Source organism: Siphateles boraxobius, unplaced genomic scaffold (genome assembly GCF_051911475.1).
Source record: "Siphateles boraxobius isolate OS27281-9 unplaced genomic scaffold, OSU_SipBor_1 65, whole genome shotgun sequence".
NCBI classification, from domain to species: Eukaryota; Metazoa; Chordata; class Actinopteri; order Cypriniformes; family Leuciscidae; genus Siphateles; species Siphateles boraxobius.
Genome location: NW_027509192.1, coordinates 12197699 through 12223415, shown reverse-complemented (window position 1 = coordinate 12223415; position 25717 = coordinate 12197699). Strand labels below are relative to the sequence as shown.

The 25717-nt window shown below is 38.9% G+C and overlaps 1 protein-coding gene across 5 annotated transcripts in view; it reads left to right on the top strand.

The window, feature by feature from the left end:
- grm8b (glutamate receptor, metabotropic 8b) overlaps nucleotides 1-25717 on the top strand; it is a 193982-nt gene that overhangs the window by 46412 nt on the left and 121853 nt on the right. For all 5 annotated transcript variants that reach the window (XR_013196671.1, XM_077211023.1, XM_077211022.1 and 2 more), the window contains exon 3: nucleotides 22744-22960. Coding sequence is in view for 4 of the 5 variants with exons in the window: in XM_077211023.1 (XP_077067138.1) it covers nucleotides 22744-22960 (217 nt within the window). In the remaining variant the exon portion in view is untranslated. The remainder of the gene's footprint in view (nucleotides 1-22743; nucleotides 22961-25717) is intronic.

Genomic DNA, 25717 nt, shown 5'->3' with positions numbered 1-25717 from the left:
CACTAACCCGAGAGGAATGTCGTGTTGTCCCTACCAGCTGTTTTTTGTAGTCCTTAACCCTCTGGGGACTAAGCTCTTTTTGGTCCGTTTTCTCTATTTTTACATTTGGGCTTATAAACTATATGTAATGGAGATGGAACACTATGTGTTTGGTATCTATGGATTCAGAAGACCCTAAACTAACATAAGCACGCATGTAATATGTTTAAAAAGGAAGTATGCGGAAATTAGATTTTTGGCATTTATTTTTCTGTAAATCACACATCACACAACAATAGTGAACAGTTTTTGAACAAAAAATATATTTGTCAAAGCCTTTGCTTGACAGACATGTGTAATTGTTAAATAAAATGTGTAAAGAACAATGAAAAATTTAACTTTATTTACAAATAGTCCTAGGCGTTTTTCTTAGGAATGTTCAGAATTTTCTAAGCAATGCTTTCTCCTCGTCACTCTCCAGTAATTGTTCCAGAGCTTGTTCCACCGTAAATCGTTTACTGCTTGCCATCATAAAAGTGCTAAAAATAATGCTATAATTGTATGTGTATATATATATATTATAATTGTTCTGTCTCTCTCTCATATCTCTGTGCGCTCTCGCTCCGTAAAGCCTTGTTTATACTCGACGCGTCCGTTTGCTTTCTGTCATCTCTGCCACTCAACGCTGTTTGCGTAATAGTATATAGTACCACCCCTTGCAAGGCTACAGAGTCCTCCGATTTGCTAGAATACGTCATGGTAACCTTCCTCTGATTGGGTAAGAAAAATATTCCTCCATCGGCAATTTTTCCATTGGTTGTTGCTCGTGAATCTGCCAAACAACATCAATTTCATTGGACTTTGACGAAGTGGTATTGCGCAACAAGGAAGTGTGTATACAAGCCGGCTAAGTTTGTTATCACTGTTTTCAGCGGAATCTGAGGAAGACGGCAAAAAATACCGCACCTCTCTATCATTAATAGTTTTTAAGATAATTACACATTTGTAAAAGTATGTCATTTTGGGCGGTACCGCCCAATCCATCCCCTGAGGGTTAAAAAGCAATTTCTTTAAAAGCAAATATCTCCCTTTGCTTTGAACTTTGAGCGTCGTAGCTTTACAGATGTTGTTTATGCTCAAACAGCAGCATTACACACTAACTAAAGTTAGAAAAGGGGAATCAAAATCAACCACCCCTTTAAATAATTCCTGCCCAAGGCATATGCAAAAAAAAAAAAAAAAGGAGGTGAGGCCTGGTTGAGTTATTTTAGTAGTGTGGTGAAACTCACAGCTATGGTAAGGGACGTGACATTTCCCAAACATGTTCGAAGCAGTTGATCAAACACAACACAAGGGTCCAGTCGACCAATCAGAGCACAGTGTGCTTTTCGGAAGGAGGGGCTTCGTAGAGACCGGAACTAAACAGAGCTTTAAGTGCTGCATAAAATATGTGGAAAATTATGTTTTTTGAGCATTCAAGCATGAAAACATAATCTAGTAAACAAAGAATCAAGACTTTACACCTTTAAACCTGAAGTCCAGAGTCATTCATAACTAATTAAACAGTAATTTTTTGCACTTTGGCCACTGAAAATCAACTAGTTCTCTTCCTGGCACAGTTTCCAACTGGCGTACAAGTAATAGGTTTTATGTTTCCAAATGAGAAGAAAACTATTCAAATGACTAAAATGGCAAATTATAAGGCTGTTCAGAGCCTGTAGCCAACCTGGCTGCAAACAATCTTGTATCCTGTGTATCAGGATATTCGTAATTAGTGTTCGGTAAAAGATGCTATTTCAGTCAACCCAAAAAATAAAGTTTGACTATTGCAGCTCCACTCCAAATTTCCGTGCTTAGCCAGGGGGTGACTTACGCTGATGCCATCGCTAAATCGACAGCATTGCCTTTGAGAACACAAATCCTGTTTGCTTCTTCATGCTGACTGAATTGTGAGTGAGATGTGCCTGTCCTCGAGGCCTTTGGCTCATAATAATCCACTTAAACAAATTCACTAATTTGGGGTATCAGAATCAGTATGAGCGTCACTATCTTCAGTAATTAAAGCATCGTATCATCTGTTTTGGGGATGAGGTTATCTGCAGTGGTCCCATTTGATGTCGAAATCCCATTTCAGGTGAAACAACATCTCATCCTGTGGCAGCACTTTGATAACAGCTGTTATAATGTAAGAGATTTAATTTACCAAATATTAAAACCTCATGCATCGGTATCACACTGCATTTAACTCACGTTATGTGACAAACAGTGATGCCAAAAAGATCACTTGATCACTTTAGCATACTTATGTCTGCATTATAACAAATTGACACTTAATGACACTTTTAATCAAAACATTTTAGAAAAAGATGCCTGTCAGTACTTATCTTTGAAACAATTTATCAATTGTTTTATAATTTATTCATTTTCACAAGGGACAACTATATGCACCAAAACATTTAACAACATTCAATATTGACTGAGAGAAGGCAAGAGAGACAATGTGCTTATGCATGTATATAGATTATGTGTATGGAAATGAGCTCATTGATGGACAATTACTACATAATTGACTGGGAATTGTAAGTAATTGGATCCAATAAGTGATCTAGTAGTTTAAAATATTTTTTATTTTAAATGGTATTAAGTTAAGATAAACTTTGTTGAATAAATGAGTAGAGATGTGCTTTGAAAGAGATGTGATGCTGCTGATATAGAGATACCAAATCTTCCATTTTGTAGCTACATTTTGCATTAATTCTAATTTGTATTATTCAGATAACTCAATAAAACAAGTTTAATATGATTACAAAACTTGTGGAGTCATGTATTGGGGTTTTGGAGGAAAACATCATCAGCACAGAGGCAGATTTTGTGATTGATTTTGTGATGGATGTTGTTGGCTGTGATCCCTGTAATATGATCATTTTGTCTTGTAACAACAGTGGATTCAATGTGAAGTGGACCTCATTGTCTGACTCCTTGCTGTAATTTGAATTTTGGTGGTGTTTTCGATGCCCTAGGGTGAATGTTGTCTGTTTTATTCGTTTACTATAATACATTCCCTTCAAGTGCTTTTTCTGTATCTAGTGATGTTATTTCTGTATTGCTGCTGTTGTTCTTGCTGATATCCATAATATTGAATAAGCAGCGTGTGTTATTGAATGAGCACCGTTCCTTGATAACCTGTTTGGTCTGGATCAATAAGATATGAAATGACTGATCCTAATCATGTAGCTTGTGCTTTGCTGATTATTTCAGGTTTATGTTATAATAAGAGATATTGGGTGGTACACTGTAAAAAATTATATTATAATTATACTATATTAAGTTATGACAGCATATGTTTTTACATTGCTTTAACTCATCAAAATAAGTTAAGCCATTTTTTTTACAAGTCATACAAGATTCAACTAATTCTAAGTCAGTTTAATGTAATTTAAGTTTAAATTGCTTAAACATCCAAGTTGATTGTTCTTAAACATTTTTTTTTTTTACAGTGTAATGTTGTTTTGGACCACACTGACTTTTTTATTTTATGTTCCACGGCTTTGGAACAACATGAGCTTGAGTAAATGATGACATAGTTTTTATTTTTGGAGTTGATATATCCTTTTAAGACCCCACCTTGTAGAAAAAAACTACACTCTTAAAAATAAAGGTTCTTCATTGGCGGTTCAGAACCTTTTACATCCAAGGTTACAACCTTTCCATTCCACAAAAGGTTATTTTAGTGGAAAAAGGTTCTTTAGAATTAAAACGTTCTTTTTCAAATAAATGGTTCTTTTAAAAACTGTTCCTTGAAAGGTTCTTTGGAAGCTTTATTTTTAAGATGAACAACATCAAAGAACTATTTTGCACTTTAGTGCCATGGAAAGGTTTCATGGATGCAGTATCGGGGCAACACATTACGAGAATTACGTGTTACGTAATCAGATTACTTTTTTCCAAGTATAACTAGTCAAGTAATGAATTACTTTTAAATTTGCAACAAAATATTTGAGTTACTTTAACACAAGTTACTCTGTTTTCCCATTTATAGACTGACACCTCTCCTGTTCTCATGTTGAGATAAATCACGAGTAAGTGCAGAGGTGTTGTGTGCGCTGTGTGAACATGATAGTTATTATAGTTCTAGCCTAAATATGAGCATTTACTCATCGCAATTGCACAAAAACTGGCAAAAGGTTTGTTAGAGCTGTACAGGCGTGAAATTGCATGCACTTCTTTTATTAAAAACAAACAAACAAGCCTAGTCCAGATGAGAAAAAGTAACATAATGCATTACTCTCCATAAAAAGTAATTAATTAACAAAATCAGTTAGTTTTTTAGGGAGTAACACAATATTGGATGTTAAATATGCATGTAAATTTTGCCCAACACTCCATGGATGTTAAAGGTTCTTCATGGTACCATCATTGTCAACAAAGAACCTTCATTTTTAAGAGTGTATGGACAGAAATGTACTGAGACACTTTTTAATATATCTTCGTTTGTGTTCCACAGAAGAACAGCACAACTATGCCCCTTGTCACCTATAAAGCACCATCCGCCACTGACTTGAATAGCCGTAAATCCGTCTAGTAACAGAAAAGAGAACTTTAGATCGAGAAGACATTGAATCTCCGAGGAAAACAGAGCGTGAACAACTCTAGTGTTACAACATTATCAACGGGGGAAGCAAACACGCTTATTCACCCGGACTGAACATTCAGTTCTCTGCCATCTCTTTGTTTCATCTTATCCTGCCCAAAGCGGGCTTTCACTTCCATTTACTTCAGATGCGTTCGGTTTAAGCAAATAGCGTTTATCAGCTTGAAGGGCCATGTTATCCCTTCGTGCATAACATTAGCAGATATATTTGTCCCATCTCCAGACACGACCACTCTGTCACTTTCGGTCTCGCTGGTCTCAACACAGCCGATTTAAAGATGGCTGCAATACGTCAACGGTGCCTCGAGTTATCCAGTCCTTTGAAAGATTCAGCCTTGTGTACAGCAGGTGCTCTCTCAGTTGCAAAAGCATGATTCCACTCTTCAGCTAAGACAGCGGCCTCTGGAGAGTGGCACACTTTCAGCTAGAGGTGTGATGCTGAAAATGGCACACAAATGGCAGTTCTCACATGCCGCGTGTTTGAGCGCTGCACAAGCAGATCGGCCCGAGCCACAGTGAGAATTGCATGGCAAACTCCTGAGAATCGGCAGAAATAGCTTGGGGTTTCTTCTGGATTCAGCCACAGTGGGAGTGTAATTTTAGAATGAAAGGCAGAGGGATGACAATACGTGCGAGAATGATCTACCTCGCCCGCACGATATCTGCGGCTTCGCTCGGTCGAGGCTTATCTAAATCCACTGCATGGTCTTCTTTACAATGGCCTTCAGATAAGGTGTCATCATATCAATTTCAGACTCAGTATTAAGGAGCTAAAGCGAGTCGAATGTCATTGTGTCCGTACACTATAGAATATCTCCTGATAGTGAAACTTTTTTTGGGGTCTGTTTTCCACAAAAATATGGGACGTTTTGCTAAATTTACGTAATCAAAAAAAATAAAAATTTACTGTTATATATGTATATAAGTGTACTATTATAGTACACATAAAGTACACATTTACACATATGTAAGTTATCATGTTTTTTTAAGGTATTATGACTGTCCTGTAACAATGTAAGGCAACAAAAATTCCCCACCGGAATCAAAAGTATCCATCCGTCCATCCATCCAACAATAATAATTAACAAGTTTATTAAATGTTCTCTTTTTTAAACAAACTTATGTTAATTAATTAAAGTCAAACAGAAAAATGTGCTTGTTTCAAGTGTGTGTATTATGGCAGAGTGGGAGTGGCCACTGGTTTTTGTTCATGTATATTTAATTACTTTCCCAGGCAAGGAATAAGAGCTTAAAAGGACTATAAATAGTTGTGTTGTTGTTGGTAATTAATAGAGGTAATAATTGTGTTTACAGGTCCCTTTTAGAGGTATTTGCTATTTCCTATTCAATAATGGTGTTTTGTTTAACTTTTCATTGTGTTCCTTCTAAATTTCTCCGATGTAAAGTATATTAAAGCACCTTTTAAGTTCTACCAGCATCTGAGTGAAGGAAAATTATAAATTATGTCATTTTGCTGTAAAATGCAGGTTCATATAGGCTAATAAAAAAAAAATGAAAGAAACTAGAGACAAATTCTGGGTGAAAAATGTCTGTAATCCTTAGCCTCATATGCTTTTTGTTCCAGTAGAATGAGCAGGATTAAATTAGTAGTTAAATTTTGCTCACTTAACTCTGAATAATTAAGATTATGTAGCTGATGAGTAGCCTATTTCTACCTAATAAATTGTCTGACGTACTTACAATTTTGTATTTACCCTAATTTCAAAATCAAAAAGCCATTAGCCAACTCTTTTTTTTTCTTCGCCTAATGAAGGAACTTTCTATATCGATTTCTTTTCACAGGTCTTTTACACATATTCTGAATTACTGTATACTTTGCATTGAGTTATTTTTTTTACTGGTAATTTTCTGTCTGCATGGACATTATACATTTTTCTATTGATTTTTTTCTTTGAGTGAAGCTGAAAAAATAAAGTAGGCGTATAAATATGAACAACTTAAAACACTTAAATGAAAATTAGAAATGGTTCATTGTTAACTACATGAAATAAGTTTAAGTTGTGAACTAAAATAACTAAAATGGTTAAAAATGAAATATAAAAAAAATATATTATTAATTTACTAAAATTTACAATGAAAACTGAAAAAACAAAAACAACAGCTAATTCCAAACAATGAATACTATAGTAGGCTAGTATATAAAATACTAAAATAACATATATTTATAATTCCACTATATTATAATAATTATAAATAATGCACATCTTTTGCTCTTTATTTTTTATTTGTTGCTAGCACTAGCCCTATAGTGTCCTTTTGGTAAGTGAAAAATAGAGAAAGAAATTGTCAATCTTATGAATAAAATAAGAACCTGGAAGTAGGAAAGCCTCAGGAAGACTGGAAGGCAGCGATGGCATATGCGCTAACAGTGACACTATGGCTGTGACCTGTTATTAATGCTTTTGAATGTCACATTGTGACAAATTATTTAGACATCACATAGAATGTATATTCAGTCATCATATTGTTGTCTCCTCGTGGCCAGACCGGAGGAGGAGGATGATGACATCTGTCTGTCAAACAATTAACTCTGACATTTACACACCTTCCTCTAGGTACCTCAGATCAAACAGCAGTAGCCGTGCATGAAGCCAACCTGAGAAAACAGCAGGATTACTAAATAAATATCACCTCAGTAGACAAAACCTGCTCCCATTGTGGTATGGCATTAAGACCATGAACCTGGTGTATATTTACCAACAGCTTAGCTGCCAGAACTGATGTCATTTATTAAATCCTGTTAAAAATGAAGCACCTCATGCAGATCTAAAGGAAGTGTGCTAATGCTACATGCTAGCACTATTATGTTTTTAAAGCACACAACGCATGTTTGAGGTATGACGGTGTGCAATTTATGTTTTAGAACAAAATGGGAAAGTCTCTTTTGAAAAATATAAAGCACAGACTTTATTTTAGCATTAGGAACTTCCTGAGGGAACTCATGCTAATGCTAATGTGAGATGAATTACTCCGTTAGCTACTTGTAGCTCTGCGGCGCTATATAAAGCTTCCTTTGAGGATGGCGAATACATAATTATGGCATGTGAGCACTTTTGTATATGTCAAAAAAGGCCAAGGAGGGAAAATGAAAGAGTGAATAATTAAACGCAAGCATCTCTCACTCTGCGGCAATTTGTGTCCACTTCTCTTGCAGCGAGTGTTTTAAATAAAGGTCTTCAGAGAGGTTAATTAGTATTGTCTGAATGTAATCTATCAGCAGTGAGGGCTTTTCTCAAATTGACAGCTCCATTATGGAGGCAAACACAGATGACTGTGTGGTTTGTTTCATAGAGATTAAAAAAGATAACAACAAGTAAACGAAATGCTTTTAAAATCAGGTATGAAGCTTTAAAATTCCACATCATTCACTTTTGTTGATGCGTCTATTGCAAATAATTCAAAGCACCATGAACAAACCTTTGAAAAGTAGAATCCCACGCTTCAAGCTATTCATAATTCATAATAATAAGTAGAAATTAAGCTACAGTCAAGCTGCCTTATATTACCGTGCAAGTGTATGACGTAGCTATATATCAGATCAGTGCTGTTATTGTTAACTAAAACTTTTTAAAAAAAAGTTAATAAAAAGCTAAAATTAAATATAAATATTAGATGAAAGCTTTAACTTAAAAACTTAAACATTATATTTCAGGCAAATAATTACTCATTTTGATTTAACTTTGAAGTACCACAATTAGAAAAAAAAGAAACTAAAACTGAAATAAAAATAAAGCTAAATAGGAAAACAAAAACTAATAAAAATGACAAAAGCACATAACCAAATCATTCAAACTTAAACTAAAATTAAAAAGAAAACTGAAAATATAAAGATAAAAGCTAATTCAAAATATGAAATAAATAGTACTTAATGCTTTCTACCAAATACAGATGTAGAGTTGTGGTCAGAATTATTGGCACCCATGATAAATATGACCAAAGATGGCTGTAAAAATGGATCTGCTTAGTTTATCCTTTTAACCTTTAATTTAAAAAAAAAAAAACTCACAAAAATCTAACCTTTCATTGAAGTAAAATAATTTAAAGTGGGGGGTGAATCACATTATGAAATAAATGCTTTTTCCAAAAGACATTGGCCATAATTATTGGAACCCTTTTATTAAATACTTAAATGCAACCTCCTTTTTCCAAGATAACAGCTCTGAGTTTTCTTCTATAATGCCTGATGAGTTTGGAGAACACCTGACAAGATATCAGAGACCATTCCTCCATACAGAATCTCTCCAGATCCTTCAGATTCACAGATCCATGTTGGTGCTTCTTCTCTTCAGTTCAGCCCACTCATTTTCTGTAGGGTTCAGGTCAGGGAACTGGGACGGTCATGGCAGAAGCTTCATTTTGTGCTCAGTGACACATTTTTGTGTTGATTTTAGTGTTTGTTTTAAATTGTTGTCCTGATGGAAGATCCAACCACTGCCCATTATAAGATTTCTAGCAGAGGCAGTCAGATTTTGATTTTTATCTGTTGATATTTGATAGAATTCATGATACCATGTATCTGAACAAGATGTCCAGGACTTCCAGAAAAAAAAAAAAAAAAAAAAAAAATAGGCCCACAACATTTAAGATCCAGCAGTATATTTAACCGTGGGCATGGGGTACTTTTTATCGCTGTTAGCACCAAACACCAGGGCCGGCCCGAGGCATAAGCGAACTGAGCGGCTGCTTGGTTCCTAATCGAGTTTAAAAAAGTTTTTTTTTTTTTAGATGACTTAAACAAGTGACATAAATGAATGAATGAATGAATGAATGAATGAATGAATGAATGAATGAATGAATGAATGAATGAATTCAAGACAAGAAAATTCTGATTTCATGATCAATATACCTGCCAACAACTGCTGCTGTGTCTGTCAGCGTTTAAGTCATGCGCATAATCTAGACACCTCGCGAGTGCATAGACAATTTGTGCGCAACTGCGCATAGTCACGGTATCGGTTTAAGTTGGAGAAAATAGCCGCAGGGGAACTTAACCTTCTAGGTGTAAGGGTAGCAGTTTGAATAAATAATAAACATAGCAGTTTAAACTCTTCTCCACTTTATTATACCACACATCAGATCACTAACTCCAAAAACCCGCAACACTCCAGTGCCAAGTGCGCACAACCCATTCCTATCTACGGCAAGCCCTGAGGGGAAAAATAGATTGCATACACACTTACAACGAGCGCCAGTAATCATTACCGGTATTATAGTAACAGACTTTGTTGGATTCTATCATGTACAATCCAACAAAGTCTGTTACAATAATAATAATAAAAAAGATTTTGAGGACAGTTACACTGTATTGAGACAGTTGAGAAATAATAATATTTGTACAGTTTTCAACAATAATTGTCATTGTTGAACCCTTGCTCTTATTATATTTCTGATTTTTCAGTTTTGTCATTATTTTAGCAAATATTTTATTTTATATGTTTTGAGACAGTTTGTTTTAAGAAGTTTCAAAGAGTTAGCAAAAGAGTAAAGTAAAAGTGAAAACTTTTTTATTTAAGTAGGCATCTATTTTTTATTAAGTATTTATTTTGTATCAATACATAACCTCACTGTATTCATTATAATGTATCATTATTGCGTGACATTTGTGTCAATAATCATCAAGCACAGGTGACTTCGCGTAGTGGGAGGGGGCCCCCAAATCAAATTCTGCTTAGGGCCCCCAAAAGGCTCGGACCGGCTCTGCCAAACACATCTGGTGTCTTTGCTGCCAAAAAGCTCTTTTTTAGTTTCATCTGACCACAGAACCAGGCCCCTTATCCAGTCGTGTCTGAAAACCGATGGTGAAGTTTGTTTTTGGAGGAGCGAGGAGGATTTTTCTTGAAACCCTCCCAAATAACATTTAGTGAAGTAGGGGTTGTTTGATTTTTTGTTTTGTTTTAGGCTTTCTGACCCCAAGACTCAAGTAATCACAGTAATTCTCCATCTGTGATGCTTGGAGAGTCTTTGGCCACTCAAACTTCTCACTGTGCATTAGAAAGTCACACGTCCACTTCCTGGCAGATTCATAACATCTTTAGTTGATTGGAACTTCTTAATTATTGCCCTGACAGTGGAAATGGGGATTTTTAATGCTTTAGCTATTTTCTTACAGAATCTTCCTATTTTGTGATGCTCAACAATCTTTTGCTGCACATTAGAACTATAATCTTTTTTTTTTTTTTTTTTTTTACTCATTGTGATGGATGATTAATGGAATTTGGCCTTTTGTTTCTCCTCATATTTAAATTCCTGTGAAACAAAAATTCTTAGCTAGACAATTTCATGCTTCTAGTCACCCTGTTGTGCTAAAAAATGTAAATATTAATGGGAATATACTTCATAGATATTTTACTCATAAAAAAATCCAGGGGTGCCAATAATTGTTGCCTACATGTTGTGGAGAAAAACATTTATTTCATAATGTGATTCCCCCAAACCCACTTTCAATTCTTCTACTTCAGCATAAACAATGAAGATTTATTTTTACAGGCATCTTTAATCATATTTACCAGGGGTGCCAATAATTCTGACCACAACTCTACATCATTTATATAATACATTATTTATCTGACACAAAAATAATGAGTATCTCAACAGGGTACAATAGTTAGGTTTCAGAAGTAAATATTCCACTCATTTGCCATTAGATTTTTAATTTATGAACTTTTGAAAATTAAGTTTGATTTACTTAGCGTAAGTTCTGCCGGAAAGACTTGTTACGTTGTTAATTGTTACGTCACTTATTACCTTCTAATCTATCCAATCGTGTTCTAATACTTGTAGTATAAAAGATCGGTACTCACACATGTCTGAGTTCGCAGATGCTGACGCTTTCATTCCCCTCCATCCTCCCCACCACCTCCAGGATGGTCCCTTCCCATATCTCCCGGGTGTCGGCTGCGCCCCTGCCTTCGTCTTCAGGCAGGATAGGCAGATTCCGTACCCTCGGTGTGCGAGCTACGGATGGGGCCTACGCCAAAGAACTTTATATCATAATATTTGCTTGCTGGGCTGTTCATAAATATATACTTGTCACTGTATTTTGCCTCCCAAGTCTTTCTTGTAGAATTGTTATTCAGCTCTGAACATGCTGGTTTCTTCAAGGCTGAAATGAATGGTGAATATACTTTAACCAAGGCCACTGAGAAAGTGGGCGATCACTGTTGAGGTATACAACTTATAACTCTGTTCCCATTGTAGGTATCTGTAAGACTCCACTGGAGTGCCAGAGCACTTTATAGCTAATATAGTACAAAACACATGGCACATCCTCTTGAGGAATCTTTAAAATCTAAAAGACTTTCTTCCGCTTCCTCACGCTCGTTCCACGTCTCTCAGACACAAGACGCCCGAGACGTCTGAAGATGACAGTAGCTCTCAGAAGTAATGTCTGATTTGTCCCTCATACTCATTCCAAAACCACAGACAGTGAAATGATCCTGCCATCTGCACAGCCGTCAGTTGTAGCTGATGCTGCAATCATGTGTTGCAATTGCTTCAAATCATCTTTGCTTTCTAGAACTTGAAACTTTCTCATAAATTTAGTACACAGATAACTGATATTGTAAAGCCTTTAAGTTTTTTCTTTCCCTCATCCCATTGAATATATATATATATATATATATATATATATATATATATATATATATATATATATATATCGATTAATCACATCTAACATTAAAGTTGTTAATATATTTTTGTGTTTTTGTCCATTCAAGCTGGAAGGAGAACTCAATGTGACCGGCGCGCTGTCTAAAGTGCAAATGGCTTGTGTATGGCTCAAAATCGGCAAAGGGGTAATTAAATGTAACAAATCATGTAAAAATGTATTATCTTTTATTGGAAAATTAAATGTATATTGCATCAGCACATGAGTCAAATTGGTCGATACAGGAACTCTTCTCACGATCACTCATTTAACAGTTCATGTATTGACAAAATTATGAAAATAGTATCAGCCAAGAATAAAAAAATATTGAAAATATTACAATCAGAAATGTCAGAATCAGAACACGCAGTTTTTGCATAAAAAAAAATCTGTCAAAATATAACACAACTTCCTGTTCCCGCCCCCAACACATGTTGAACGGTGTTAACCCGGTGAGGTGTTTCAATTGGACCGGCGTTTATTCTCTTTACCATGCAGTGTGAATTATTCGACTCTGTTCCCTGATCATTCTGATTCAATTTCAGCGAGTGAAGAACAGATTTATACTTGTGTGCGTTATGTATGTACGTTAACGTCTCTGGCTGCTCAGGCCACCATTTTCTACCTCTTCAAATCAAGTTGTGATCAAGTTTTGATATTCAAATGATTCAAATGATTCAAATGATATTCAAATGATGGATCCTAAAGTAATAATTTATTTCGTAGCCAGCAAGTATTCAGTGAGTGTGTTTCTGTCAATGTTTTTAGTTCTAATATTCCAACTGACAGCTTGCCTATTTTTGAAGGATGTCATAATGTGCGTGGGGGGTGAACTATGTTTGATTTTAGGGTAATTATAAAACGTGCTAGAAATGTTTTAATTGTTTTTTGTGTAGTTCATTGTACCTATTTATTTGACCGAAGGAAGTTTATTACGTGGCTTGAATAAATTACGTTTCTCAGAGACTTTTGAAAATCAAGTTAATTTTTTCAACAAGGAAAAGAGTGGTTTGATGTACAGTTGTTTTTATTGCCTCTTATAATAAACAAATTTTATTTAAACCTATAAATATATGTATAATTGTAGGTGTATAGTTGTAATAATATTTATTATAATTATTTTATTTTATTAATTATATTTATTTATTACATTTCATTTTAAGGAAACTGGTAAATCCTGGCAAAAATGCACAGTTCATGCAACAAACTTTCTCGAAGCTAAAGTAATCCAAAGAGTTACGGGTTCTTAACTCAATGTACTTTACAATGGAAATTGCACACTATTATGCATTTCTGAATTGCATTGTATGAGGAAATTTTATTGCTGTGCTGATGAAGGTTAATTTGTTTCTCCCCATCAGCGATAATATATTATTTTATGGAAAGTATTACATTTGATTTCCCTCATGGCCGCTTTGAAAAGTCTTAGGTTTTTAGTCTTCTGTGCATCTCTTTTGTGGGTCTGTAATATTTTATTAAACAGGAAACATGAGCGTGAAATTAAGTTCTACTGGCATCATTTCTGAGTCTAACCTTTACTGTGCAGCAAAATTCAAAACACTGTGGGCTGAGTTCTGAAAGGCAGAGAGAGACTCAGTCTGTCTCTCTTGAGCTACTTAAACTTTCTGTCATTCTCTTGCGTTGCTGAATGAAATGTTCTGGAGCGAAACTTCAGGGTAGAGTTTAAACCGTTTTAAAGAGTCTGCCTCATTTTAAAAGTTACTCCATGCACCATCCAAAATGCCATTCTCCGACGAACGGAAAAACATACGAATTTCATGTGCGCATAGTAATTGCTCGAGATGAAGGATTGCATTAAAGGCTGAAATATGCAAGTGAAACAATGCTATTTCATGTGAAAAGATTTGAACAACCAAATTTGAATTAATCTGACTTTTGATAGCAAGTGAGGCAAAATGTGTTTACAGTAATGCACTTACAATGGATCTATATGGGGGCTTAAAGCAGAAATGTGTAACTTTTGTTTTTGTGAATAGACTTACATTAATTATTAAGTTAAAAAAAGTATCAATAAAGTTGTCTAAATCATACTTCTTTTTGATGATGTGGGAGTGGGACAACGTTTATAGGTGAATAAACGTCTTATGAGTTACTAGCATAATTCTTGTGGGTATAATTCCTTCTGTGATTTAATTATTTTAACATTTATTATGGTGCTCAAACATTTTAACTGCATATGAACCCTATAAAGGTTCTACTTTGTCAAATTTAGTACTCAAATTAATAAGGACTTGGCTGAAAGCCTTGTAGTCATACCCAAGATATTTTGAAAATTGCCTTTTATTTTGTCCATACAATGATAGAGAATATGTAGAATAGATAGAAAGGTAGTTTTATAAAATTGTTATGTTTTATAATCTTTTGTTTTTTGCAGAAAAAAGAAAATTATGAAATGACGTGGGTGAAGGACCATAAAATGTTTGTCCAATCATTACATTCGGTCCGGATGCAATTATTGGACAAACATTTTATGGTCCTATGCCTACTGCAGAAGTTATATACATATAAACACATTTAGACCATAACTTAATGATTGCTATCAGGATGTGACGAGACTTTCAAGCTGTATAAAAAAAAAAAAATTCTGGCACAAACCTGCCTTTAACCTAGCAAGGTCCTTTAATCGAGGGAATCTGACACTATCTTGTCATTTAACACCCGATAATCATGAGACAAAATTTTTATTTTTAAGGTGTGAATAAAGTCTAGTGTTGACATTAGCCCATATACGTGTTGCACCTTTGATATAACACTCCCCAGAAATAACACAAAACCCCACACACGCATCTGTTTCACAGGCATGTCAACACATCCGTGACATTTGTATTTACAAGCATGCGATCCAGGGTTGCGTCTGAAAAAGCGCCGGTACCCGATTCGCTAGCCAGTGAGTGCCATTTGTATTGCGGGCCGGTTCTCTCCCGCGCCGTTGTTGCAATGAATGCTGATGAGCGCAGCCTCTGGGGCTCTGGCTGACAGCCTGGCCTTTTGGCTGAGGAGAAATCAATCACACCGTCAATCGCCACAAGAAGCCATTACTCAGCTTGCCTGCTGGCAGGCTTCACCTCGATTCTTTCTACCACAACACGTACTGATTTGTCTTCGTTACCAGGTCTTGTTTCACCTTTTGCGTCACCTCACGGGTTGGTAGTCCTTTGCATCAATAGCTTTGGGCTAAAGCGGTTTCGGAGGTTGCATGGATCTCTCCGCCTTTGCTCGGTTTAAATGGTTGTGCATTATCCATTTTGCTTAAGGCATAATTTAATGATTAACTCTTGTAAAAGAGTCAAAATTTGCTTCTTTTGGGTGCTGAAAGTCTTGTTTTTTACTTTGCTCTTAAAAGGGGTCCTATTATGTTTTTGTATATTTTCAACTTTCTTAGTGCGGAGCCACTAGAGGGACATGGTGATGGAAAAAAATATGAGATAAGAGGAAATGCTTTTGTGTTCTCTCCCAAATGTTTTGCAGCTAGCAGACCTAGAGCAGGCTGTCTAGCGTGCTCATAGGAGGCCTTCGGGAACTGCAGCAGCCTATCACTGAACTCGACGTGGGAATAAGCGCATGTATATATACGCGCATCTATATAAGCACTCACAGGGAATACAGAGCGGCGACGCCGGTCAATGTATAAGCATATAGCACATAACCTGATACAGTGCAGCTCAACCAGAAGAGCTAAGTCATATGAGAGTAGTTTGCGCACGATAGTACCTGGGCAGAACTGACCTCTCACTTAGACTGATAGTAGTTTCGCCTGCAGGGCGGGAATTTCCAGATAATATAATCTGACAAAGGTGGAAAGGGAGGCCCAGCCCACCGCCACACATTATGTCATGAATAGAAATTCCACTGGACCATGCCCACGAAGAGGCCACGCCTCTGTGGAATAAGCCCTGACGCCCAAGGGGCATTGCAGACCTTGCTGTATAAGCAGCTGCAATCGCGTCTATTATCCATCTGGATAGACTCTGTTTCGAGGCGGCGAGACCTTTGGTGCGCCCACCAAACGAAACAAAAAGCTGCTCAGATGTAATTATCCGGTTATCAATGTAATAATATAATTATATAATTATGTAATTATAAACTCTCAGCGCCCCTGACCGGGCAGAGGAGATTAACATCACTCTCACTATTGGATGCTGGCAGAGCCAATAGTGAAATGACCTGTGCTCTGAACGGTGTGCCAATTACTTTAGGAAAATAGCCATGTCTAGGTTTGAGGATGACTTTTGAGTCATTCGGGCCAAACTCAAGACACGCGGCGCTGACAGACAGCGTGTGTAAGTCCCCCACACGTTTGACTGACGACCGAGCGATCAGAAAAACGGTTTTAAGTGATAAGTATTTTAGATCCGCAGAGTCTAAAGGTTCAAATGGGGTATGCTTTCAGGGCCTCGAGGACCAAAGAAAGATCCCACATAGGAACTGAAGAGGGCGCGGGGGATTCATTCTCCTGGCTCCTCCGAGGAAGCGGATGATGAGCCCGTTCCTGCCTATTGACTGACCGTGCGTCGATTCTGAGAACGCTGCGACGGCTGCCACATAGACTTTGAGCGTGGAAGGGGGCCTTCCCTTTTCCAACAGCTCTTGAAGGAAACTAAGCAACCGCGAAACCCCACACTTCCGCGGGTCCAGCTTTTTGTCAGCGCACCATTTAGAGAACACAAACCATTTAGACGCGTAGAGCCTTCTGATAGAAGGAGCTCTAGACTGCGTGATTGTGTTCATTACTGCGTCTGGCAGGGCAACGGGTAGCCGTTGGTCAACCATACGTACAGAGACCAGCGCTCTGGATGGGGATGCCAGATCGAGCCGCGAGCTTGAGAGAGAGGAGATCTGCTCTCACCGGAATTGGCCACGGGGCTGTCTGTGCAAGGGCCAAGGGGCCAAGTCTGGTTCTCCCAACGCGGGGCTATGGGGAGCACTGATTGGTGCGTTTCCCTGACTCTCTTGATCACCTGTAGTAACAGAGAGACCGGAGGAAAAGCATATAGTGGGCGGCTGGGCCCGGTCTGGGCCAGCGCGTCCTCGTTCTTTGAAAAGAACCTTGGGCAGTGAGCGTTGTCCTGTGACGCAAATAGGTCGACTTCCGCTTTGCCGAAAAGGCGCCATAGCAACTGGACTGTTTGGGGGTGCAGGGACCATTCCCCCGGGGGAACATTGTTCCTGGACAGTCTGTCTGGGCCGTCGTTCAGATGGCCTGGCACGTGCGCCACTCTCAGCGAGCGCAGATGGTGCTGAGACCAGACGAGGAGGCGTTCTGCCAGATTGCAGAGATTTCCGGATCTGACACCGCCCTGGCGGTTCACGTAGGACACTACAGACATGTTGTCCGAGCGGACTAGAACATGGTGGTCCAGTATAAACGGGAGGAAACGCTTCAGCGCATTCTAGACCGCTATCATTTCCAGACAGTTTATATGGAGGAGTTTTTCCCGGTCTGACCACAGGCCAGAGACTGGTCTGCCCTCGAAGAGCGCGCCCCAACCCGTGTTAGACGCGTCTGTCGAGATTGCCTTCCGGTATGAGACAGGTCCCATAATCACTCCCCGCTGGTACCAGTCGGCCGCTAACCAGGGCTGCAGAGCTGTTATACAGCTCTGAGTCACTCTGATCCGGGTGCAGCCTGACTCCCAAGCACGGTGAGACACACAAGCGGCCAGCCAGCGTTGTTGCGGGCGCATACATAGCAAACCCAGCTGAAGTACCGCAGCAGCTGAAGCCTTGTAACCCAGCATCCTCTGGAATGTCTTCAGAGGGGCGGTGCTGTCCTTCTGGAAAGACGTGGCCAGTTGCTGAACACAGCGCGTGCGCCATGTTGACAAGCGGGCCGTCATAGCCACGGAGTCCAGTTCTATTCCTAAAAAGGAAATTGACTGACTGGGCATTAATGAGCTCTTGGTCCAGTTGACCATGAGACCCAGGCTTTCCAGGTGACTGAGGAGCACAGCTCTGTGAGGCAGTATTTCTGTCTCTGATTGTGCTAGAACAAGCCAATCGTCCAGATAGTTCAGAATTCGCATGCCCTGATTTCTCAAGGGGGCGAGTGCCGCGTCCATGCAGTTCATGAATGTGCGGGGTGCTAAGGACAGACCGAACGGCAGGACGGTGTGCTGATAAACCTGACCGTCGAAGGCGAATCTCAAGAATGGCCTGTGACGGGGTATTATCTGAATCTGAAAATAGGCATCTTTTAGATCGAGAGATATAAACCAGTCTCTCGGGCGAACGTGCGCGAGGAGTTGTCTGGTTGTAATAATTTTGAATGGTCTTTTCATAAGAGCTTTGTTCAACTGTCTCAGATCTAGTATGGGCCAGAGACCCCCGTCCTTCTTGGGCACGAGAAAATAACGGCTGTAAAAGCCTGACTTGCTCAGAGAAGGCGGTACCGGTTCTATGGACCTTTTGCACAGCAGTTCGCTATTTCTGAGTGAAGTAGATGGGCTACTTCCGCATTCACTGTCGTCGCGGTCCGTTCTTGAAAGTGTGGGGGACGGCGAGCGAACTGTAACGCATAGCCCTGCTTTATTGTGCTTAGCACCCATTCTGATACCCCTGGAATCGCTTCCCATGCTTTTATATGTGCAGCTAGGGACAGAATGGCCTCCGGGTTCTGATGGCGCGCGCGCTCTCTGTGCTTGAATGGGGCGACTCGCAGACATCGATAGCAGGCTGTTTCATATATAGCGTCCCGATCGCTGTGAATGGGGAGCGCTTTATAATCACTTTGTGATGCGCGAGCGGCGCAATGGGCAACGTATATGTTAGTAAGCGTGGGCGCTCGTGAGCGGTCACGAGACTTACATTCATAACTTGACCGATATGAGGCTGCACGCACGTTTAACGCTGTGGGCGAAGTCCATGTAGTAAGCGTGAGCGCTTGCAAGCGGGCACGAGACTTACGTTCATATACTGACTCATGTAAGGCTGCACTTCGTGGTGCGCGCGGCGCTGTGTGCGAAGTGCTTGTTAGTAAGCGTGTGCGCTTGCGAGCGGGCACGAGAATTACATCCACAACTTGATTGATATGAGTCTGCACTTTGTGATGCGCGTGACTTGGCCGTGTAATAGAGCGGGCAGATAGTAGATGTGGGCATGGACACGTGAGCACATCTCCTGCAGTTAACATTTGCCAGCTTTATGAGAGTTTCTCTGATGAGATTTCTCTGGTTCGGCGTAAAAACGGTGGTTGTTTGCAGGCGAGCGGGTTGTGTTACTGACTCGTTGGCTGCTAAATGACTCACTGCAGTAGCCTGAGTTTTAATGGCCGTGTGATAGAGCTGCGAGAGCCGGGATCGAACACAGGTCTTTGGCGCGAAAGCTGTGGATTTCGCCACTGAGCCACAGGGGGGAAATGACATCAGCTTTATCTCAACAGGCTCATGCCGCAATATTGACATTACCAGCCGCTCGAATTAAGAGGAGCTGAGAAATGGTTGAGAAATGGGGGATAGTCCTGCGAGGACTCTTTCCTCATTTCGCCGGTGATGCATGAGGGACGGGTTAGTTTTCTTGTAATGTAAAGAACGCTAGCCGCGGTTAGAACAGCTGTCAGCGGCGCGTCCTCATCCATATCAAGCGCCTCGTCCCCTGAGGGCTGGAGCCGGCGGCTGCGCGTCCGGGAGGGGGGGGCGGAGAAGGAGAGATTGACGCAATCTGGCCTTTGAGAACGGCGCTTCTTTGCCCGGTCCTGCAAAGGGCGGAGTGACAGCTTGAGGGTTGAACACTTCGAGCCGAGCCCGCAGAGTGGACATCGGAAGTGTCGGTTCGCTGAGCTCACAAACCCCCGAGAGGGCAAGAGCTGTGTGTTCCTGGCCCAGGCAGAGAGCGCAGATCACATGGCGGTCTCCGTCGCTGAGCGGGGCTCTGCACGAGCCGCAGGAAGTGTGAGGCATATTGAAAAAGACGCTCGCTGCTCTTTTAGACAATAAGTTTTGCAAGAAAGGATATGTCGCCGGATACCATAACTCGCACGGATGGCTGAAGGTGGCGAAGACGGCCGGCTTCTTCAGGCGCTGTCCTAAGCTGGCTTGTAGCTTCCTCGACGGCGGCGGCTTCTCTATAGATCCAGCGATGCAAGAGCTTCGCTGAAGAGATGAAAATCAGAGAACCAGCCTACAAACCCTGCTTATATACGCTAAGCCACGCCCATATTGGCGGGCTTTGACGCTGTGAAGGCGCGAAGCTCCTTCATTGGACGTGACGTCACGTCGGGTTCAGTGATAGGCTGCTGCAGTTCCCGCAGGGCAGCCTATGAGCACGCTAGACAGCCTGCTCTAGATCTGCTAGCTGCTGCACTGCGTTGACAATGGATACAAAAGTTAAGGATAATTTTTTGGCTTCAATATCTCGAAAAGATTAATCTTTCCCGTAACGTAACATATATGACGCGAAAAATAGTCTTTTATTTGACTGAAAGTCCCAAAATTCAAAGCAATGCAGGTGCATTTTTTAAAGGGACATTGTGTAGGAAATTCTCCCATCTCATAGGGGTGGTGATGGCACAGTGGATAAGACACATGCCTTTTGTGTGAGAGGCCCGGGTTCGAATCCACTGTGAGACACCAATGTGTCCCTGAGCAAGACACTTAACCCCTAGTTGCTCCAGAGGCGTGCGACCTCTGACATATATAGCAATTGTAAGTCGCTTTGGATAAAAGCGTCAGCTAAATGAATAAATGTAAATGTAAATCTAGCGGTGAAATTTTATTTTGCATTCAAACGAATTGTGCTCTCCAGCTAATCTACGGTAGCTGTTATGAATCAAAAAGCTATGACAGGATGTCTTGTAATAGCACTTCGTTGTGTTTTCCTTCCTTCCTTCCTTTATCAATTTTGAACTTTTTTGGCGACGAGGATTTCTTCTCCTGTGGCTCAGCATATGTATCCGCCATAAAAAATAACAGTGTAATGCAGCTTTTTAAACTTGCTGGGGCAGTGACAAGCACCTCTCACTGCTCTGCTCCTCCGTTTCTGCTGCTTTCAGCTACGTGACGCTGGAACGAAAACGCGTTGTGGAAATGCTTTGGCCTAGTACTTTTTGTCCCTCTCTGCTATCATAGTTTTTCAAGATGGTGGAACGACATTGAAGCCTCCATGGACCTACCCGTCACATGTATATAAAGATAATAAATTCTTCGGTCAGATAATTGGCAGAGGAATTCGTACACCATAAAAATATTGATTTTAGATAATAAAATACCTAAAAAACTACACATTGTCCCTTTAAATGTTTTAGTTAATCTCAGGTGATTTTTCGAGTAATCGGTTGATTATTTTGACGATTAATCGAGTAATCGGATAATATATTTTGTGGTAATAAAAAAAAACCTAAGTAACCAACAGCCTTTAAAATGACTTAAAATAGCCTACATATAACAACGATGATGCAATAATAATTGGTTCAAATAAAGTTATCAAAAGCAAGTAATCATATGGTTTTATTGAATAAAATTGATAAAGTACATAATGTAATATACAGAATATAAACATAATCAACTTGTGTACATAACATATTATAACAAATGCATGCAGAGGGCGCCAATGGCCTGGTGATTGTTGTTGTTACACATACAGCATGATCAAATCAATGTTTAATATTGACTAAACATTTCATTCAAATGTCCACTTAATATTATTTGACCACTTCTTTACCATAGAAATGCTACAACCACTGTCATTTCTTGAACAGGAATATGTGGACATCAAAACATGCAAACTTAGAGCGAGGGTTTAAACTTTTATTTTGTAATGGCAATGTACTACCTTTTCGCATATTTAGAAACCTATTGATGTATTCTGCTGTGTTGGCTAGGTTTATAGTGATGAATTCAGGTTGATTGGGACACTTTTTCATCTCAATGGCAAAAAAGTGTTCCAATCAACCTGAATTCACCCCTAAATGATTTACGTTTTAATGTTTCTGAAATCCCTAAAACGCCTCGATTGTAGTCTCGAGTTTTCTTCTGGGAACAAACGCGCCACAATATCCCTCATTTAAATAATTCCCGCTCAAGGCATGCTCAAAAAAAGGGGCGAAGCCTGGTTGAGTTAGTTAGTAGTGTGTTCAAACTCGCGGTTATGGTAATGGTTGTGACATTGCCGAAACGCGCTTGAAGCGGTTGACCAATTACAACACAGTGGTCCAGTCAACCAATCAGAGCACATTGCTCTTTTTGGAAGGAGGGACTTCATAGAGACAGGAACAAAACAGAGTGTAACTGACAGACAGAGAAGAAAAGTGCTGCAACAATGTAAAATATGGGAAAAATTAAATTTGAAACATATTCTAATGGACCCCAAAAACAAAACCACGACTAGATTGGTCCTCTCTGAGAACTTTTCTATTTCTGGCTCAGGACTCAAAAATGTGATCTTTAAAATCTCTCCTGCATAACAGATTGTTCTCTCTCCCCTTTAACAGATCCCTCAGATCAGCTATGCATCCACAGCGCCGGAGCTGAGCGATAACACCCGCTACGACTTCTTCTCCCGGGTTGTGCCGCCAGACTCCTACCAGGCCCAAGCTATGCTGGACATTGTGACCGCCATGGGCTGGAACTACGTCTCCACGCTGGCATCTGAGGGGAATTATGGAGAGAGCGGCGTGGAGGCATTCGTTCAGATTTCACGAGAATCTGGTAAGCTTCCAGAGAACATTTTAAAATTGTGTTTCTGTACGAGGGCTCCAGATTATCTTCTGATGTACGTCACGCTTCACTGATTTCAACTGGTTGGCTGTCTGAATTGAATTTCTTTCAAGAGGTGCGACGTAGCTTTGTGATACAGTCTACACTTTTGTAGCATACTATATTTTATTTATTTATTTATTGATTTTTGTGTGTGTGTTTTAAGTTTTTTTTTGCTTAACTCCCCTTATAATATTAGATACATTTACTTGTCCATAAATTGGTTTTTGTGTGTGTTTTGCTTAGTTTTCTTTAAGTTTATGGGCTGAAAATGGTGATGTAAAACTACAACACAACCCTTTTCTTTGATATGTCTGCTTTAATGCATTTCAAAAAGAAGATCTTAGACAAAACATTGAAAAATACAAACTACATCATACTGATTTGTGGCACGGAGCTCTTTCCGAGTTTGCTGACCAGCATTGCTATACACAAAACATCACGAAGTCTGAATTACATGCCTTGACAGAGATGGAAGGGAAATCACAATCTCAACAGAAGAAAGGTCAAAACTCATGAAAAAAAAAAAAACAGGCTATATTGTAAGAACACATCTGAAAACCTCAACCCCCATCTTTCATTCTGTCAAGTCTGAGCCATCAAAGTCGAGCTGAGCTTAGGTTTTGTTGTTCATTATTCAGCGATTCTGCACAAAAAATGAATAGTCTAGGACGTAAAAAGGTAGAAGCTAGAAGAAGATACAAAAAGTGTTCAATTGTGACCTTCTATGGCTCAAAGAACTCGCCACTCCAGAAGTAAAAATCTGTATTCATGCTCACACTGCTTTGGAATTCTCTGCTTATTGCCGTTAACCCATAATTCACTTCATTTTGCATCTCATAGGTCGCGCAGTAATGGCTCACATTCCCCATTTTCCCTCCCACACAAGCCTGCAATAATATAGAGAATTACTGTTAGCACACGTCCAGGGGAAACCACAATTACAGAGAAGCTTATCAATAAAGAAAGAGAGTAGAAGAAGAATGGGCTTTGATATAGAGACATAATTACAGGTACAGGTCCAGTAATAGACTCGCCATGGCATCCCAGAAGAGCATCGTAACCAACCACTTCATGGTCAACTCGTGCTGCGTGATTGATTTATTATTGCAGTGTGTCTTGCTCATGTAGACATGGACATGCCACGTTAATTATGTTGTAATTATGGAAATATAATTAAAGTAAGAGATACATGTGAGCGATTAAGATCATTCCTCCAGGCTCATCAAATTTGTTTATCTGTGTGTGTGTGTGTGTGTGTGTGTGTGTGTGTGTGTGTGTGTGTGTGTGTGTGTGTGTGTGTGTGTGTGTGTGTGTGGTGTGTGCGCGCGCGCACATGCTCAGCTGTCTGAATGTACAAGTCTAGGTGCTTTAATATGATTTTGACAGGATTATGTATTTCTCTTAAAAGTGCTGTGGCGGACCATGGTACAGTGGTTTTGTCAGATGGTAATACCATGGTAGTTTGATACGGTTATGCACACAATTTTACCTTTGCAGAATGTGAATATGTTTTTATGCAAAGTCATAACATTTAAAAATTTTTATTTAAAACATATTCTTTTTTTAATTATTACTTATTTTATATTATATTTTTATTTATATGATTATTATATGATGATGATTTTACACAAATTTAGACATGCACAACGAGGAAATACAGGAAATATGTAATTTCAGTCTTGTGGGTTATGTAAAGTCTATTATGTTGCTTTTTCAGTATAGTATTAAGTAAGCAGTTTTTCTTTTTTTCTTATTTTTTTTAAAAATATTTAGATTCTGGGTGGGGTTTGTGAATGTATGAGAAAAGAGGGGCATATCAATTTATGAGCACCAATTTATAAACTTGATTCTTGATGTTCGATTCTATAAAAAAAATTACTAGATTCATTACTATAATATCCATGGAATGGTATAAAAAGTCAAATAAATGTTACAATGTCAAATAATTATTACTGGTTCCATCTGCTTTTAAAGTCTATTAGTAAATTTTGAGATTAATCCAAATTACTTTATTCACTGGGCCCAATTAAATTCCTAATAGGAACAAAATATATTTTCTAGAAAATATTTTATATTTATTATGATTTTCACAGTATAATTATGTCTTTATTCATGAAAGTATGAAGCTGCATTTACATTTTAGGAAGGAGATTTACTGTCTAAAAAAATGTTAAACCCCTTGCTTTAAAAAATCTTACATATCACAATATAAAATGGTATTGCATTTGTATCAGAAAAGCAAGTAGCATCCGGTTGTTGATTTTGGCTGTAGAAAATATGTTAAATCATAAAACTGCTGGATTCTTTAGCTTTATTGTACAAATCCGCTGTTTAACTGTTTGGTGATTGGTCTTTGCACTTAATGTCAAAGTATTGTGTAGACTCAGTTTGGCAATGCTTTATCCTTCATAACAGCCAATTACAGAAAGAACATTTGCACTTGCATTTAAAATTATTGTGTATTTTCCCCCGCTCAAAGGTCAAACATAAAAATCGACTCAACGTCATTACGGAAAATTCATAATGCACTCTATTCAAATCAGCCTTTGACACAATCTTCACTTTCTTGCGTTTGAAATGTGCCCCTTATCACAAGTCAAAACCGAAACTGTCTCCAGAACACTAATAACTGGCAGTTAATTATACTCTTGAATAAACAAGCAGTAACCAGATGCTATTAATTTTCATTTTTGTGCCTGATTGGCA